General features: G+C 44.8%; 2 protein-coding genes across 2 annotated transcripts; one reads left to right on the top strand and one right to left on the bottom strand.

The window, feature by feature from the left end:
* Nucleotides 1–49: 49 nt before the first annotated feature.
* LOC114873249 lies at nucleotides 50–18,823 on the top strand. Its single transcript, XM_029181366.2, has 4 exons — nucleotides 50–3,875; nucleotides 10,255–10,428; nucleotides 15,826–16,003; nucleotides 16,367–18,823. Exons 1-4 carry the CDS (start codon nucleotides 936–938, stop codon nucleotides 16,591–16,593), a joined length of 3,519 nt encoding a protein of 1,172 aa, XP_029037199.1. The 5' UTR covers nucleotides 50–935; the 3' UTR covers nucleotides 16,594–18,823.
* A 64-nt stretch (nucleotides 18,824–18,887) lies between these two features.
* LOC114873252 (mediator of RNA polymerase II transcription subunit 22) lies at nucleotides 18,888–19,803 on the bottom strand. The gene is made up of 2 exons (XM_029181376.2): nucleotides 19,598–19,803; nucleotides 18,888–19,368 (listed from the first exon to the last, which is right to left on the bottom strand). Exons 1-2 carry the CDS (start codon nucleotides 19,698–19,700, stop codon nucleotides 19,049–19,051), a joined length of 423 nt encoding a protein of 140 aa, XP_029037209.1. The 5' UTR covers nucleotides 19,701–19,803; the 3' UTR covers nucleotides 18,888–19,048.
* Nucleotides 19,804–19,888: the final 85 nt, after the last annotated feature.

Genomic DNA, 19,888 nt, shown 5'->3' on the forward strand with positions numbered 1-19,888 from the left:
TAGGAGCGGCGTCTTTCGAGATCGTGACGTCAGGGTGGCGTGGAGCGAGCAGTCGCAAAGGCAAACTGGGGCTAGTAAAGAAGGGTGAAAGAGAAAGAAAGACACGGTTCGGCTGTGTCGTGGAACGAGAGAGGGGACCGGTGCATAGTTGGGAGAGAGAGGCGATATCTCGACAGGAGCAGGAGTGGTGTGGAAGCGAACGAACGAGGAGGGCCACACGCTCGCCTTTCGTCGGCGTTTCGTGTGGGTGCGGGAGTGCGTGCGCGATTGCGTGCCCACAAGTCAGGTACTTTCGATTTCCAGCGATTGGCGAGCCTTCGCCGGGTACGAGGCTGCACCAGGAAGCGGACGCGATAGTTACCATGGAGTGAAATAGTACGGGCCACGATAAACCCAACCCGTCCAGTTGCTGGTCAGTCTCGTCGGTTTCTGTGCGCGTGTGCGAATGCGGTGCGTTAACCAACAAACAGGTGCCTTTTCGACTATTATCCCGATTATATGGTTACAACCGAACCACGTTACAACTCGATATTCTGGTTACTCGGATACGATTCTCTGATGACAAGCAATCATTGGCCAGAGCGTTTCGTAGCACGAGTAACGCAAAAGATGTACTAAACCTTTATGTATCTTACAAAGAGACGTACGAAAGGTGTTTTCTGTCAACCTTTCGCGCGTGCAACCCTGTTATACGCGTATGCGTCGGCGACATCGATTTTTTAGCGAACCTTCGCAGCTGGTGCTCGCGTTGCCGTCGACGGAAAGGTTGGTACGGGAGGCACGAGAACCGGGCGTCGTCGCGTTTGAAAGGAAAGGAATAGAATTTTTGACAGCGGCAAAATCGGCGGCGGAAGACGGCGAGGGGTGGGGTGGGGGGGAAGCTGGTCGTGTAGAGACGGGCGCGCGTTTGCGAACGCGCCCATCGCGCGTCCAACATGGCTACCGCCAGCAACGCGACGACAAGCGCCGGCGAAACGAGCGGCAACAACGTGCCACAGTGGAAAAGAGACTTGATCCAGCGTCGCAGACAACAGAACAAGGTTCTCGCGAACAACGGAGCGAGCGTGAAGCTATGTTCAGCGGTGATAGGTGGCACCCCGGCGACTACAACGACGAACAGTACGACCGATGCGGTCGATCCGTCCGGTGGTCAGGAGCAGTGCTTAACCGGCAACGTTTCCTCGAGAACGCGTACGACCAGCACCGGTGAGGAGAGTTCGGATACGGTGAACAGTTCGAACGGTAACGGTGGTAGTGGTGGAAGCGCCATAGCTGGTGTCGTTGTATCTTCTTGCCCGTTTTTCTCGAGAGGACCGGCGTGTGGCGCCATCGTCAGTGGCGGCACGATCGTGGCTACCGAGGTCGCCGGCTCGACAGTCGCGTGCAACATGCGTCTCGAGGCGGATCTCTCGTTCTGCTCGGACTCGGAGGATGTTGCGAACGGTACGTTGAGCAAGCCGACGGACACGGAACGGAAATCGGAACACGGTGACGGATCGGAGAACGAAGACGTGAAGAGTAGCAGCGATCCGTTGGCTGGCTGCGAGGAGCATCGTGTAACCGGTGGTGGTGGCGGCGTCGGTGGTGCGCTGCGTGGTACGAACAAAGTGGAAAGGGACGTTCTGATGGAGGTATCGAAAAGCAAGTCGGGTAAAATCGAAACGGAAATGGCGAGGAACAGAGGGTCGTCGAGCGACGACGGTGAAAGCGATAGCTCGGAGGAGTTGCAATACGGACCGGGGATCGTGAACAAGTTGAAAAGTAAGTATCTTAACCTAACTCTGAGAGAGATGAACAAGAGCCGCGTGTCGGTGCAACGTTTCCGACGCGCGGCTAGCCTCGAGGATCTCCTCGATTGCGAGGAGGAATCGAGCGAGAAGAGCGCTAGGAAATACGCGAAGAGGGCGACGACCGGTGCCGCGACGAAAACTGACAGGTATAGAAACGCTTCGCGCGGGAACGAATCGATGAAACGAGCGAGAAGCGTGGAGACATTGTTGAGGTACAATGGCGCGGACGAGGTGGCCGGTACTCGTGGCCTAACCGGTCGCGTTGCCGCGAACGGTCTGAAGCAGGAGCCGGTCAACGACCACATTATCCTGATAGATCGGACCACGGTGAAGATAGAGAGCCGACTGGGCGAGTTGGACAGGCCGAAAGCAGTGAATAAACCGAAGAGAATCAAACCGTTGCTGGCGGAGACCGAGAGGCCACCGCCGGATCTAGTCAAGACCACCATGAGAATCTTCGAGGGGTCCGCGAAGAAGCTGAAACCGAAGGGCGAGGTAGCAGCGAAGGTAGCCACCTTCAAGACCATCAACGACACGTTCAAAGCGCAGAGCACGCAGAAGAAGATGGTGACCAAACCACCGGTCCAACCGAAACCTTTCGTGAACGGTAATTCGCGAACGGCCGGTTCCCCGAAGAAGATCGTGCTGCCGCAGAAACCGACAGCCGAGTTGATCGAGACGCAAGAGGAGTTCCACTTCGACGGGGTGATCACGGACCCCATAGTGCAGTCGGTGTCGTCGGTGGTCAGCAAGTTCCAGCAGATCGAAAAGTCGCATTCTCCCTCGCCCTCGCCCGAGCCATCCTTCAAGTTCAAGTTCTCCCCGGCGCCGAGTCCCGAGCCTCAATTAAGTAAATTCAAGTCCTCGTTAGAGATCAGCGTGAAATCCCCGCCCGTAACGCCCGTTCTTTCCCCCAGAATTCCCTCGCCCAGGCTGCACAGCCCTTCGTCACCGATGAAGGAGAACGCGACGAGGCACAGTCCACCGTCCCCGATGAAGGAGCTGCCCAGGCAGAACTCCAGTCCCGTCCACAAACCACCGCCGAGTCCCAGCAGGGAGTTGCTAAGACAAATGTCCCTGCCCTCCTCGGAACCGAGCAAATTCCCACGAACCGACGAGACCACGGTAAATAACACCGCGGAACATCCGAGACAACAGCGGTCGCCGGAAAGGATACAGAGTCCTGCGGAACGAGAGAAGCTCGACGAGCCAAAGTTGCCGATCGACCCGACGGTGGTAGCCAGCGACGATGAGCTCGCGGAGGAGGAGGTCGACGCACCGAAAACCATTTCGAAAGCAGCGTTGGAGAACATCGCGAGAACCGGGGTCACGATGCAGTTCAGCTTCAACGACAAGCCCGTCTCGAACAAGTCCTACCTGCCGGGTTTCAAGCAGAACGGACAGAAAGCGACGGACGAACAGCCGGATGCTAGAAACGAGACCAAGCCGTCGGAGTCGAGGGGCAAGTCGTTTTTGTCCGATTCTAGTGGGAACGAGACGGGAAACGATACAGGGAACGTAGCCGTAACGGAACAAGAGACGGTGGTATCGAGGCTGCAGGAGAGGCTAGAAACGGACAAACGCGATAGGAAGATCGAGGACAGTAAAGAAGATACCGACGCGAAGGTTAACGTTGATAACAAACCGATCGGGGCTATCTGTAGCCTAGGTTTGATCAAGTCCTCGACCATCACCTCCTATCCTCAAGGGAACGATTCGAAAACGATAAGATGCCAAAAGAGCAACGAATCGCCACCTCAAAAACAAATAGGGATAATAAGACCCCTCGTGTCGACCAAGACGCAGCATCCTCAACAGAATTTGAGCAACCGGGAGCTGGAAAAGAATCTGATCAATCGGGTGAAGAGCATAGAACAACCTACCAAGGTTGTGGTTAGCTTGAAGAGCGCGGAGGAGATTCAACCTGCGAAAAAGACCGGTTCAGGTGGCGCCGGTCTATGGGAGACGAAGCCCTGGAATCAACAGAACAACACCATGGTGTTCAATTTCAGTAACCGGAAGGACGTGCCCGATTATATCGAGAACGATGGACTAATCATTAAAAGGAAACGGGAGAAGCCGAAGGTGAGTCACCGATACCTTTTAATCTTCACCGGCTTCGATTTCTTATCGGAGCAATATATTTCCAATTTTTTTTTAACACCTACGTTTCCAGTTATCGTTGGAGCGAAACGAAGGTTGAAATTAGCCTGATAGAGTCAATTTAAAAACAATAATTTTCTCGTTAGAATCGACGTGAAAGAGAGCAACAGTTCGTGATTTGGATGCAAAAAGAAGTTTGCGATTGATACGGTTCAATAGGGGCCTGGTACGAGTTACTTTCTTTTCCTACGTGTACATAATTCAAGCATTTCACTTTCCTTTAATACATCGCGTTAACAAAAGCCTTCTTCTTCCTCTCGTCCGAGCCATTGGTCGAGGCGCGTGCTTGCTCGCTGCCACGATGTTAACGGAATTTCAAGTAACGTCTGAGCATTCGAAGCACGCGGTCACATTTAAACCATTCGTGTACGCACGACCGTTTATTTGCTTTTCCATTTCGCGCTCCAGCGGAATCTTGCCTTTTGATTCATCGTAAATCGCGTAAAAAGCAGAGAATTAAGATCGGTAAATCGAATATGGCGATGATTCTGACTTTCTCGCATTAGATAACCCGGAAGCTCCGTTTGAATACGGATAGCCCCGGATAATTTGCCAACGAGCTCTTTCTCCTTCGTCCTGGCTCAATTTCTCGCTGCACGATCTTCCTAGATGATCGTTCCTGCTCGATCTAATGCCCGTAACGGGGTATCCGCGAATCGGTCGAAAGACGACCGTTTAACGAACCGGAAACTGGAACGTGCTTCGAAACCTGCGCATCTTGCCAAACCGTACGAAACCTTTCTTACGTTTTCTCTTTGATCTGTTCTTCAAGGAATTAGTCGCTAGTTTACGTATAAGAGAAGCCCCGTTTCGTCCGAGGAACAATTGGATCATTTCTAAGGACGAAACTGACGACGAAATCAGCCGCTTAACGCCCACGCGTTTTCTAAGCGGATCTTTTCTTCTTTTCCCGTACGTTGCTAGTGTATACGGTTACCTACAAGTGTACGTTTACGTTTAACGGTCAGCCTCGGGGAAAGATGAAATTTCGCGCGACACGCGTAATTCGATTGACGACATGTCGCGCGTATCCGATTGCTTGTCCCGTAAGGTGTAAGGCGTAAGGTAACCTCGCCTCGTCTACGATTCCCTCCGCCAACTTGCCGCTGTTGCAACCTTCTTGTTGGTAATCGAGCGATGATTAAAAGCTCCTTTCATCGAACGACGACAGTTAGAGTAGTAACTTGGAAGCTGCAATTTTCAAGCTTCCGTAGTTTCGGGATAGATTAAAATAGTTGAAGGAAATAGATAGAAAGTTATGGGAGAAACTTTGATGACTAAGAATGCGCAGAGATTACATAGTCGTAGCGATTGTATCGCGCGGAACACTCGGTCGCGTTAATTAACCTTCGACGACTCGGTAATAATTACGCAATCCGGTGCGTTTTAACCCGGCGAACGTGTACCACGCGTTAATTACCGTTGGGTAGCTAATTGAACGCGATAATTGGTCTTATTAATCGACGAAAATACTTGCGCGGCGGATACCGAGGGCGTGCTCATTGAATTAGGTCTAAATAGATACTTACCACGCATGGACTGAGTATCGGAATAAGGATAAAAGTAATAAAAGAGAAGGAAAAATGTAATAGCATTGCTGAGATTAAGCTGGTGGAATTCCTATCGTTAGCCGAGTGCAACGATGCTCGTTTCGTAATATGCAGTTGGAAAGAAATTAATCGTGGAGCGAGAAGCGTTACCGAGCTGACGTTACGTCGACGAAAAGTACACGTGTTTCTCTCGGAAATATTTCCAATTTTTGTGTCGAAGGGAGCTCGGTAACGGTAAAAATCTTTCACAATCCTTCGAAAGTTTGTCCGCGGTGAAAGCAGAAATTACGAGGCGTTTTTAATTGTTACGGAAATGAAAAATTTCATCGTTACTCGGTTAATGGAAGCAAGCGTTGTTTATTGTGGTTACAAATGTTGCTTGATATCTGTGATTCGCTTGTTTTAGACTACAGTAGACATTCGTTGCCTCCGTAGAAGGACGTTAAAACCGGAAGCAAGGAACGCAACCGATGGTTATGCGTTATTACATAAGCATTAAACGCGTTTCTTCGCTTTCTGCATTATTACTGTTATCGAGAATTCCCCTTGCAGTGAATGGCCTGATGTAACATCACGGGTACAATGGCAAGAAAGGAAAACGAGACTCTTTTAGAACGTTCACTGTACAATGTACGCGTGTATTTGCATTATCGTCGAAGGAAAATAAAAACGAAATTAGTTTCTTATCGGTTTTATTTGTACATACAATGACGCGTAGTTTAGAATACAGCTAGATGAATCAGCTGATCGTTATATCGATTGGTAACTAATAAGAACAGACTGAAAACTGAGCCTCGATTTGTAAATGATCGATGAGTCATCCCGTTCTCTATCAGTTTATCCAATTATTTTTTCGCTCGTGTTCGATAAGACACTCGCTCGAAGAAGATTGTAGATCGCAAGGTGATCCCGCTGGAGAACGGTGTAAGATGCATGCATAGTTTGCCGCATCGTTCAAAGAAGCACTGTTCGTTGCATTCGTCAGCTGGTTTACCGTATTGCATGCACGGTAATCGAGTTTATACGGCTGGAGAATGTATCCTTGACCTTCTTTCTTTCGATACTTATTACCGTAGTCTGCCATTCGCGTCGCGCGTCTTACTTTTCGCGTGTCGAGTTCCAGAAGAAATCCTATTCCTTGAGAATACAGCGGATAAAATTCTTCCAGGATATATGCGGAGTCGATAAAAACCGATTGCCTGTCGAACAGAGACGTTGAATTCATCGGTTGATAAACGCTTGTTAACACCTGGACACCTTATCTTCTCGTCTGGGTCGATAATTTTCTATCTTCTGGACGGTGGATTTTACGCCGAACGATTCGAAGCGTTTCAATCGAATCGCATGCACGGTTATCTTTATCTGGACACGATGGAGATGTTCCTTTCCACGACGGAGGGAATCGAATTCACAGTTTCTCTCGATTGACCTCGCGATCTCGGCAGGTCGCCTCGCGGTTTCTTCGAGGAATTGCAAGGTAGAAGTTGGATAGCTTAGAAATGGCAGTCGGCCGGGTACTGTGACTGCGGTGACATTCCGTAAGACGCTATGGGAATTCTCGTATATGGCTGTCCTAGAACGCACACCATGATAAAAGCTGTCGTGGCCCGTTATCGTACCTTCTATGGAGCACTCCGCTCCGACGATCGTGTCGCAACCGAATCGACCGCTACACTTTTTGGTATGTAGGCCAAACGCGACAATAGCTTCCTCTCCTAATCTCGCGCCTAATCTAGCATCCGAATTTTCGGACTAAATACGTTTTCAATCCATACAGGAAGAAGACGCGTGCAAAGCTGCATCCGCGAGTTTTAACCGCGATCAAGATCGAAAGGAACGATTCAGCGTTAATGAACTTTTGTCGGTTGTTCGAGGCACGACTCGAGTCGGCCGACCGGTGCATTCCTTAACCCCATTACCGTTTACGTTTTTATCAGCGCGACGCGGCAGTAAATAAGCAGCGATGGGTCGCGTACCGAGTTCAGGCATTCCGCAGGATCGAAGAAATTTATCGGCTGTCCGATGACTTGGACGAATTCAAAGCGGAGGATCGGAGTCGTTCATTCCTCCGGCACTTTTGCGGGCTCGCATAATTGCTCGTTTGGTAAATAAAGCCGAAGGCAAGGTCTAGCGAACGCCTCTTCGCAATTTTTCATTCCCCTCGTGAACGCGAGTGTGAACGGGTTAAACGAACGGGAGAAGTTGGCAAGCTTCTGCGAGCCTCTGTTCTTTCAGAGTGCATTATTCTGTAACTTTAAAGGATTTTTTCAAAGCGTGCAACCTCGTTTGACCTTGACCAGTTCGGCAGCAACGAGAAAACTCGATTTCGAAGACGAACACCTGGTCGTAGGTCGAATTTGCATTTGCATTCAGAGCTCGTCGGTTGCTTTGCATCGTCTTTCTCCGCTTACGCAACGTAAATCCAGTTTTGGATAAGAACGCGTTTCACTCGAACTTTTCAATTCACCGTTCGAATAATTTGAACACTTTTTATCGTTCTATTAATTCAGTGAGATAAGCTCGTTGCACTGGCGCGTGGCAACGAGACTGATAACATGTTTGTTAACGTAATTAGAGATAAACTAAATTACCGGTAATTAATTATCACCGCGTTAAGTTGTACATATGCTTAGAATAGTGGAAAAAGGATATTCTGTTATATTTTTTGAATTAAACTGCATCTTGATGATACACCGTGAATTTAATTTAGGAAATGGAGACTATGGAAACGTCGGATCCTGACTCGTATCACACGAAACGTGTGAGCAAGAACTGATTCATACGATTTACTGGCAATGCTGACTAAACGCGGTGGCGTTAACGACGCGTCGCGTCGCGGCGGCAAATAAATTTGTCGGGGGTTCGCGAATAGACGGCGAACAAGCAGGGGCGTGGTTTCTTGCATAATTTCGTTGTTCGCGTCCCACGAATCAAACTGATAGTCCGAAGAGAAAAGGGTAGAACAAAGAGGAGAAAGTTCCTTTACAAGTCGACTATCGCGGACGTTCGAAGTTACAGCTACAAAGGGAATTTCGTTGAAAGGGGATGAAAAGAGACGACTTTTGAAGTTGTTAAATTCCGGTTTCATTTATAATCCGTCCAACGAGACGAGCCAGGGAATATTTACAAATACACGTGCTCGACGCAGTTCTTCAAATTATTCGGTCGACGTTTGTCGAACAGGTGAATTTGTATACATTTACCGATTCGTCTCGTTAGAGGTACTTACTGTAATCAACGGCGTTAGATCACGAAGAGAAATAACGAGGTTCGCGACACGTGCAGCCAGCCACACGTGTCATCTCTTATCACGACATACACCTATCGATAGAAATGATAGAACATTGTAATTTTCCAAGTTTTCAATGTCGTTCTCCGCGGTCTCTCGCAGATAGATTCGCGTGCGATCGTTAGGGGATCGTCTCGTCGTGGACTCCTCGAAGGTTCAAGGTCTACGAGCGATATCCTAGTGGTGCTCGGAATAATGGAAAGAAAAGTCCTGGGAGTTTCTCATGAAGTCAAGCACCTCGCCCTTAGGTTCATTGCCGTTCTTATCCTTTAGCCGTTTCCTTCGAATCGAAACGATGCGCGGCGGTTGCAAGAAAACGGTTTCCCAATATTTCTTTTTATAAACGTAACTCGTTCCTTATCTGTCGATTGATAACGCAGAAGCGAATTATCTTTACAACGCCTCGATCGTCGATATTTTTGATTCGCACCCATGGATCGCCATTGGAAAAATATCGAATTATTGTGAAAGAACGCTTCTTAGCGTCTTCCGGTGATTCGATGATCCGATGATCGATAACAACGTACGACCAGCGATCGATATCTTCTCGTGCCAGTGCATCCCTGGCACGTTATATTCAAATCCAGATATATTGCGTTACGCGGCCCCGATCTCTGCTCGTCCGTAATGCGGCTTCGCGTTATGATCCGTGACCGCATTTTTTTCTTCGATCACCGTTCAACCCGAATTCTCCCTGGTCGCCGAAGGAAATCATTGTCGCGCATGATTTTTGAAACGCTTTCTCGAAAACCTCGTCTCGACGCCGGAAGTGGACTGGAAATCGAGCGATCGTCCGACTTTGAGATATTCATCTTACTCGAGACACAGAGAGAGAAAGATACACAGGTTGGTCAGGAAATTATTCGAATTCCAAGGACATCGCAGCGCGTGTCAACGAGATGCGTTCGCGTAGCTTTTTTCATTCGACGCGCTTTCCAAATCGACAGACAGGATGTTCATTCACGAAATAATTGAACGGCGACGGATGTCGATGAATACTCTGAGGGGGACACGAGTCCTTTAGCCTGCTTATTATTTGGTATTCAAAAGGAAACGTCTCGAGAAAGTTACACGCCGCTTATCTCGAATCGTTCTTGAACCTTTAGATTCTTCGTTCGATAAGTCGTCGATAATCTTCGTATCTTTTTATGATTATCGATATCCATGTGTGAACTGTACTTTCTAAACTGTACTCGAACTTTTATTTGGAAACATCGACGCGTTGCGTTTATTTATTTATTTCTTAACAAACGGGATTAACCCTTTTGATAGAAAATTTAACAAAAATAATTTTCAAACAAAAACCTTCGGGCCTATAAAATAATACTTGGTGCAAGCGGCATAAATTTGGTATAACAGCAATAAATTAGGCAGAACATAATCTTTTATTATTATTCCGCTGGACTCGTTCCTATCTTGGAAATTTAATTCCTTCCTTCTTAATTGTTTCTGTTTCACACAGGTTGGCGATGGCGGCATCATAGTGTTGGACGCCACATTGGACGCGTCGACGACCGACGACGCTGAATGGGAGCTTACAGGTGGCCCACCCTCGCCTTGCGACGTCTCGTTCTTTAACGACAACGTGCTCATCAATGGACGCAGCAACCTGTCGAGGACACCACGAAATCACAAAGTAAGCGAGAACTATACCGCGCAACGAATCCGACCAAAAGTAGTAATGCCGAAGAGAAAATCTCTATAAAATCCTTCGCCTCTCGTTGCTCCAAAACAGGCAGGTAATCGTTGCTGGTCGTGAGAACTCGAGAATAAGTTTCCCTCGCATTTCCCTCTCGAACCAGCGGGGAAAACGAATCGAGCGTTATGCAACGCATAATAAAGCAGCGAAATCCATGAGATCTTGGCGAAACGTTATCAGCTCGAATCACTGACGTTAATAAGCCTAGGTTTTATCGAAAACATCCCGTTGATTTTTTACTCCTTTGACAAACGAGCTTTTCGATACTCGGCTCTAAGCCAACGCTATCTAATCTAATCAGTTGCAGTACCATCGCGACGCGCTGCACCGGCGGGAGCTCGTTTAAGTCGAAAAGCAAGCAACGTAATACACGGTGTACAACAAGTAATTGTAAGAGCCCTTGGCACAACGTGGGAATACGCTTTCCCCCGTGAAAAGAGATTGTTAAATATTCAAGGGCGAACAACCGTGCCTCCTTTCAGCCATTTTCCCTCTTCCAACGCCTCCGGAATTTTCGTTAGACTTTTTGTCCTTTGGTAGAAAAGAACATTTTACGACGACGTAACCCTGGTGACATTCAATTTTCGCCGCGGTTTTCGTTTCTCCATAAAAGGAAATCTTGTTCGAACCAGGAAAAAACTGTTCGGAAATTATTAACGTAACAACGCAAGTTGCACGATCAACCTACCATTTGTCACCGCGATAAGTTATCTGTGTGTACATTCGTTTGTCGGCTATGTAGTCGAGCAAATCATCTTTGATTCTATACAATTAACGCTAAACGCTCCGTCTTTATACCGTCATTGCGAGTGTCAACACGTAAAGATACAGTGGCTTTCGGAATATAGATATAGAAGTCTTTTATGACACGCCGTATATACATAATCGTTCTAAATAATTAATGTGCTATAACAATGCGCAGACAGCTCATTAATTTTCATGGTTCAACTTTTCTCGTGAGCGAGGCGGTATTAGAAAACCGATTGTTCTCGGAACTGTTTCAAACATCTACGGTTGTTTAATTAATTTTACTTAATTGATGAAACAGATCCGAAAACGTATCGCGCGAATGATTTTCTCACGAGTTTAGGAGCGGTACTGGCGTAACGAAGAACTGGTAAATCTGAGTGGTTTGCAACGTCGATTTGTAAAGTAAAAGTAGTAGATGCACGAACCGGGAACGATTTTCGAGCAGCTCGTCAAAGGAGTTAATCTAGCGTTGCTCATGGGAACGCGGTAAAACGTACCATTCCGTTCCGCACGCTTCTCCCTAAACGGGCGATATACAAGGAACCATTTTCACCGGGTTCCAGATGCGTTTCAACATTTCGGCCATTATCTTTCGAATACTCGTAACGATAAGATTTAGAAATATTCTTGTTAAATCGGTAGTGGCCGTGATCGAGGTGTTTCATGACCAATCGAACGCAATCGTTGCAAACATAGATATCGAATATGTAATTCGAACCGCGAGCCAATCTCGTTGTTTCTTTTCATTCCGGTCTTCAATTAACCCGCCTTGTAAGATCTCTTTTAATAACGTTACGTAAGAAGCGATATGAAAAAATGGAAACCGGTAAAAGGAGGGAATTTGCATATTCGAAAGTTTCTCGGGACGGTAGCGTTTCGTAGAGAAAACGCGGTTCGGAATATTTCCATGTTTAAAGCGGCTGGCACAAGTTGGAGGCTCGCTTCGTCACGCTCATTGTCGATCGATCTTCCAAGGAGGAAAAATCGATATCTCTTGAATCGATTGTTCCGTCGATGAGCCGTCGCCGTATTTTCTTCGGATTTATTCGATTGTCCGGTCAAGCGTATCGTTTCGATACGAGTGCCGGACAGGGACAGTGTCTATTACGAGACACGGAATTCGAATTATCCTCGAATAATTCTCGAGTAGAAAACGCGGTCGTTGTTCCGTGCTATCGACGAGTCGTTCTACCACTCTCGACGCTTGATTTAACACTTTCTGTAGAATTTCAGTCTGTTTCTCTAGTCATCGAATAATCATACCTATTTAAGGGTTTACGAGACACGAATTCACGGAACGCGATAAAATCGAGCATTCGAATTGTATAAACGATAACGGTTCTCGATAAAGAGGGAAAGGAAGTGGGGAGGATCGTATAAACAGAAATTTCGAATTCGCGGCCTATTTGCAATCAAGGACAGCAGGTGAGAATCGCTGACGATTGTCAACAAATTCAAGTTTCCATCGATTCAGCGAATAATAGCGTTCGATTACGAATACCCCTCACAATTTACACGGTTGTATTTTAAAAAATATATAATCGTTCCTGTTTCGCGCGTGCCAGTTATGCAATATGCATCGCGAAGCTTCGTTATCGTCCGATAACTTCCTAGAATTCCGCGTAATTATTCGCTATTGTTTCATTGATTCGAAAGAACGTTTATTGGTTCCACGTACGCATCTCGGTTGATTAATTCGCAACAATTTTACGACGATGACTTTGATAAGCGACGCCTTATCATATGAATAATATTTTTTATTCGGCAATGTTTTTGTAAGATTTAAGATACATTTCTCGTGGATATTAAGAAACTCGTGTAGAAACAAACGACCAACTGATATAACAGAAAAAAATGTTGGTAATTTCCAAAGATTAGAAGGATATATTGAATACTGTATATTAACGATATTATTATTGGGAAACACTGGGTCCGGCAGAGAAACCTGATGGTTTTTAAATTAGCAGAAAAACGGTGCTGCTAAAATGACGAGGCGTAAGAAAGAAACCTCGAACGTATTAAGCGTAATTGAGCAACTAACCGTTGAGCAATTTTTACTTGCTTTTCCAGCTTAGGATGCAGACGCGTTGAGCAACGTATCATCTCGAACTGGCAATTTTTCACCGTTAGAATTCCTTCGGGTTTCATAAAATTAAAATATAGCATTGAAAAGCGACCGATAAGTTCGTTGTTTCTTGCGGATACACCGTTCTACCGTTCGAAAACATGGTTTCGCGTCACAAACATCAATTTTACGAGATACCTGTACGACTTTGCATTCGGTCCAAGCTGCTAACTGTCATTCTTAATTGTTCCACGATCGAGGAAAAAGATCGCGAGCTTAACGACGGTATTTGTGTTGCAGATTACTTGGTAAAAATAACAGCTGTCTCGCACAATGCAGAGGTTTTTGCCACAGTTTTGCGCAACGCTGGTGGCCGTCGTCTCTCGCAACAATTGCAAGACCGTTCCTTTCCCGAGAAAATTGGCCGTCTCGGTAATTCCCGGTGTTGATTGTGATACGGTTGCAGCGTTTCGGCACGGTCGGCATAGCGAAAAATACACCAAAGTCAATTCTGACTTCTCCAAGCAGCAAGAAAGATATTTTTTCTGCCTCGCTTAAGCTTGATAAATTTATTTGAATTTCTAATCTCGTTTCGTTACGGAAAACTCTGCGTTGTAATTACGTTTGCGTACCGTTAATAATACTGCACTATGCAATATCATACTATAAGGAGAACCTGCAGAAATTTCAAAAAACCTTCGCCTGAAATGTACAGAATTAAAAAGAAAGAAAAATGAAAGCAGAAGCGAGACTTTCAGTTTCGAGGAACAGGATATGCAAATAGGATATAGCGAATATAAGCAGTCTCGATCGACGATCCGTGGGTATCGACGGATCGAGGAACGAGGAAGCGATCGCATCGAGATGACCTATCCCTACGATCTTACGGCACATCCGTGACCGAGTAATTAAAGCAAATTTTTCATAGATCGCGAGGCTGTTCGTCTCTTTGAAATACCGTTACCCCTACACGATGCGACAAATTACCCTCGACCAGGAGTGTTGACATTATTCCTTCATTTGCATACACGTCGAGCGACCTTACTCGATGACGATGCACCTGAAGCACGTTTCCACGAGACGATACTAAACTTCTAGTGTGTTTACGAACGGAGTTGAAGAACGATTCTACACTGGTACAAAGCTCGCGTCATTGTGAAACTCCCTCGGTGGATGTCGTTGAAAAATTTCTGTAAAATTTTCGCCAACGGAGTTTCGGAAGGAAACGCGCGACGTGACCGCATTCTTCTAAACGCGTCGCGTCACGAGCCGGCGCATGTAGGACGCAAAATATAACGCGTAATACTGTACATAAAAGCCTGTTTTAGTTTCCTCTTTCTATTGTCCGCAACGATAAACTGTTTCCTTTCTCGCGATCGATAAGGAACGCATTGTTTCGCGCGCTTCTGCTCGAAAGCGAACGACGTAGTTCGTTAAGTATCCTAACAAGAAATTCTATCCGATAGTCAAAATAGTCGAATTCGAAGAGAAACGGAGCCAAAGGCTGCGGCAAAAAAGGCGGCGAACGTTTTCTCGTCGATCGTCATTGGTAAAAAAGCAAAGCAGAACGAAACGACGTCGTTATTCGGATTCTCTCCAAATTGATCGGCAGATAATCGATGAAATTGATGACCGCATAAACAGGCGCCTCTAAAAAGAGCAGCAATTAACGTCAAAACAATCAATAGGCTAAGAAAAAAATGGGTACTTTTTACGGGCGCGTTCAGAAGCCCCGAGGATTTACCTCTCTTTCAGCAAAGTTTCGCTCGTAAAGCTTGATCGATGAGCACGCGCGAACTCGAGGCGGAAACCCGCTGGCTCCGAGGTTGATTTTATGGTTGAGAAAGCAGGCGCGCGACACAAAAGGTTTACTCTCTTTTGAGGGTAGTTCGGTTCGCCAGTTTCTTCATGAAAATCAATATACCGTCGACCAATCGGCGTAGGCCTCGATGCTTTCCATGCATCCGGCTTCGGGGGACGATTTGACACTCGTTGGCGCGCTTTAAACACGATTCTCCTCGCGAGGTGAACTTTCCATCTTGATATTTGCCTTCGACCAACGCTTCGTTTATCCGCTGTGCCATTTCCGCTTGTATTTTCAAAATCTAAACCTCGTCTTTAGTCATCCTAAATTAAGATACATAGTTTCACGTCTTCGTTGGTACAAGTTACGGGTCGTAGACGGGAAATATTGTCCGAGCAAACGGAGACTCGTCGAGCGGTTCTCTAGACTCTGGAAGAATTGCTTTCTCTTTTGATCGTGCTCGTCGAGAAGGAGCGAACGAGGAGGCGATGTCCTCGCTCATAGTCGAAAAAGCACCGAGTGTGACGGGTTACTGTTATTCCAAGCTGCATGCCGTTGCTGTTGTTTGCTCTTCCCGTGTCTTATCCGTAGCCGACTACGCGTTATTGCGCGATACACGCCAGAAAAGACGAACCCGCCTGCCTTTTTCCTTCTTCGTGCTCGTCTTTTTGCAAATACCTTTAAAAAATACTAATTGTATTACTGATTGTTTCAGCATCGAATACAGTTCGACGACACAGCGACCCGTACCTTCGAATATCCGAGCGAGGCATCGATGCTGGAGGGTGAGAGCAGCGTTGATGGCGACACTTCCGGTTCCGACGAGCAATCACCACCGATCACCAATAAAACGTCCTCGAGCAATTCGACCACCAGCTTGCCGACCCTTCTCGGTAATATTAATCGTTCAATTCCATTTACCATCGTACCGCGTATCGTTTATTTTTTCCTCTGTCAGACTAGTCGTTTTCATCTTCTTCATTGAAATAAATCTGCCCCAATGTTTTCGGTCTTTTGCAGAGGCGACGATGACTCATCACCTTGTATCCTCTATGAACAGCTACAATCAGCTGCAGTACTTTATTAATGTCGATCCTCTGAAAGAATCCCTAGTATAGATTAATTATGCTGATCTTAGAAACGCTTGATTGAAAGATATTAGTTTGTTCAACAGCATTTAGCATCTGTCAGAATGATTACCTTTGATCCTCGTAGAGCCCGTAGTGTTGCTGAAAGCTAGTGCTTGTTCCCTGCAGGTGGTGGTGGTGGCCTAGCCAGTTACACTCCCAGCAAAGTGGATCTGACATCGGAAGGATTCGAGTTGGGTGTGACGAGCAGAGCCGTCTCCTCGACTCTTCCATCGACCCAGACCTCTACTCCATCGACCGATCAAGCAGAAAACGAGACCGATGTCGACTACCTGAAACCGGCTCAGGATGCTGGCGCCTGGGGCTCTGAAACGACCGGCGATCTTCTCTATTGATGAAATTCAGATCGGACGAAATCGAAAGAAAACGAGGAAAGGAAGCGTAAAAACATAAAAACGCGAAGAGCTGAAAGAAGCTCGAAAGCTCAAAGGTTCTCCTCCGAGGAGAGCTAGGAATTCCAAGTTCCGACTACTCAAAAGACTAATTACAAAGTATTTTTCTTTCAGTTTTTATTTTGCGTAAACACGAAAAAGATGTTAGATAAACCTTCGGAAGAAAGCGATGAAAAGAACAGAAGTTTCTTCGAGCGATGATCGCTGTCGTCTATGAATAAGCAACTGCAAAATGTTTTTCTCGCAGAAATGCATCACGCGGCGCGTTCACGATCGTTTTTATATTTGTAGTTCATTCTCCTGCGAGATTATTTCTACTACGATAAAAATCAAAAAAGAAAAAAAAAAGAAAAAAAGAAAGCGAGAGAGAATATCGTTCGTGAACGCGTCGGGAAATAAGCAAGAAAATACGTCTCCTTAGGTAGTTAAGCGAAGAGATGAAACACAGTATCATTCCAAGTATATGCATTTACTTTGTATTAACTATAACTAAAAAACAGAGAAAGAAGCGAAGAGATTTTCCTAATAACAAGTAACTGAAACTGCCAACAGTAGCCGCCAGTGCTTTTCTTCCTTTTGCACTTTGAAACGGAGGGCTCGTTGATTGATGAATAAGGAAAAGAAAAAAATAGCATATCACCTTTTTGGCACATTTTATAACAAACGGAGAGAAGTCGACGATGGAACTGAAGATTTTTGTAAACCTTTTTGAGATTACTTTATCAGCTATTATAAGCCGTTAAACGTTCGAGCTGCCAGTCAAAGACCAGGAAACTTTAATGCAAAATTTTTTTAGATAAAATACAAAGAAAAAAGGAAAATAGAATGAGAACATTCGAATCTAGAATTATACAAGTTTTTTGCCAAAGTAGAGTTTAAGTCTACTTGATACACTTTAATGTACGTGTACAATAAGCCAAGAACCGTCAGTTCAAGAAGCGATAAAAAAAGAATTGTACATTCAGAAAAATTCATTATTTATACAAATATGCTCAAGAGTCGTTCACATATTGATATAGATACGATACGATTTTCTTTCGTGTAGCTTCTTCCTTTCTTATATTTGAACGTGGACCAAAAAGAAAAGAAAAGAAGCACCTTACAGGTATCAATTATTTCGATTACTATAAATGGTAAATGAATTCGTTAACGAGCTGAATTTTAATTTTAAGAGAATTGAATTTTGTACATACTAAATTATTTATCGGTCTCGAAGTTTCCCGGAGTTTGTGTTCGTTCGAAATATTAGAAATTCAATTTTACTTCGAGACCGATCTTTGCGTACTTTTCTTGTGTTCCCTTTATTTTTCGTTGTCGCCTTGAAAATTCGAAATGTTTTTACGTTGAATCGTGTAGGTGTTGAAAGAAAGTATGATTGTGGCAGTGTGGTTAGCCTTTGATTAAGATTTATAATCGCGTGAACGCGGACTGACTCAAGGATAAAACGTGCGATACAATGATGATGATAATAGTAATTAACGAAAATGCATTTATACGCTGAACCGACCATTGTGTTCCAACTCCTATGATGATCGTACATATAATACATTTAGATGCTATTGTTCTTCTTTCCATTTAGTTACACGTTCGATCGATACTTGATGGGTCTGTGTCACAGCGTTGCATTTTACACTGTGATATTTTACGTTTTTTTTGTTACTTTTCCTCCTGTATCGTGTAAATCGCTGCTTCCCAATTGGAACAGTACCGTGTCGACGGAAGCTCAGTTTGTCGTATCAACAAGGATTACGTGAAGTAAACGAGATAACGAGAATGGAACATTCCAAAAATTCTGATTAATTACGCGTGTTTAATTTTGTTATCCAGACAAGAGGTCGATCGTTCAAGCGTCGATGTAATCTCGGTCTGCTCCGGTCGAAGGGAACTCCGTATTATTTCTGTAAATTATCGCTGTACAGTATGAAAAAGGCATCGTCATTCAAGTTAAAGAAGGATAAAGAGGAAATAGTATTATTATAAGATTATTCTTATTACTCTTAATTCTTATGATTATTATTATTCTCATTAATTCTTATTATTGTTATTATTATCTAAAGCTTGAATCTACATTACCTTACTGAGTATACTTACCAATTAGAAGTATCGTGTGATGTATCGTCTGTGTGTTATATAAAAGTATTCAAGTAATAAAAGTGAAACAATTACGCCTGAACGATTGTCGTTAAGTTCATCTTCTCGCGCGTCTTTGTCAGGCTCCCAATTATGAAGTAGGAATGTACTATCAAAACTATTCTTATTTATTTAAATAAATATATACACTTTATTGAACAAATAAATCACGGAGTTTCTTCGTCTTTTTTGTTTTTTTTTTTGTAATCGAGGTATGGTCCAAACGGCGGGTACACGATTGCACGTCTTCGCAAAACTAAGGCCTATGTTATTTGTATATCGACGTGTAATATTCTTCTTCGAGGTCGTACAAATCTGCGGCCATATCGTCCCTTAACGAAGCTAATTTTTGATCGCATTCCGCTTGTTTTGTCCTAAATAATTTGCTATTTTGTGCTATGGCTTCGTTTACCGACGGGAAATCGTTGAGTATCAGGTACTGTTTTATGTCTGAGACGAGCTTCATTAAAGATTCTCCAGCACGTACAATATTAGCTGCTCTAACATGCATTTCGTACGTATCCTGTTCGCATTGTGTCATCCGAGATAATTGTGAATCACTTTCTCCTTTGGCTAATTTTATTATTTCTGAAAAAGAAAAAAAAATAACAAACCGGCTTGTTGTTATTCCTTAGAACAGTTATAGGTTAGGTTTCATGAATTGTCAATCTGTACAAGGACATCAATCGCTTCAATTCGATATAGAAATTTATCAAATGGCACGATTAAATTTCACGATATTATTTAGGATTTCTTTATAAAACACTGAATTTTCTATCATAATAGGTAGAGCAAAAAGCGAGGTTAGAAAACGAACCTTCAAAATTTTCCAGCATGGACTTCACATCGTCCTTTAATCTCGTCGTGTACGACTTCAATAAAGCTTCTTTGCTTTGCGGTAGGGCTCGTTGTGCCGCCATTATATAAAATTAAATTATTATCCCATACAATTTTTGTTTAGTTCCTCACGAAAACAACGATCCAAACCACCCTCTGATAAATATGACAGAAACATAACAGCGCCATCAACCGTGCGACATTACCGATCGTACCAATTAGTCCGAATTTGCTTTTAATCGTTCGAGCAAGATGCGATCGATCGGTTCTT

The sequence above is a fragment of the Osmia bicornis genome, chromosome 12 (genome assembly GCF_907164935.1).
Source record: "Osmia bicornis bicornis chromosome 12, iOsmBic2.1, whole genome shotgun sequence".
NCBI lineage: Eukaryota > Metazoa > Arthropoda > Insecta > Hymenoptera > Megachilidae > Osmia > Osmia bicornis.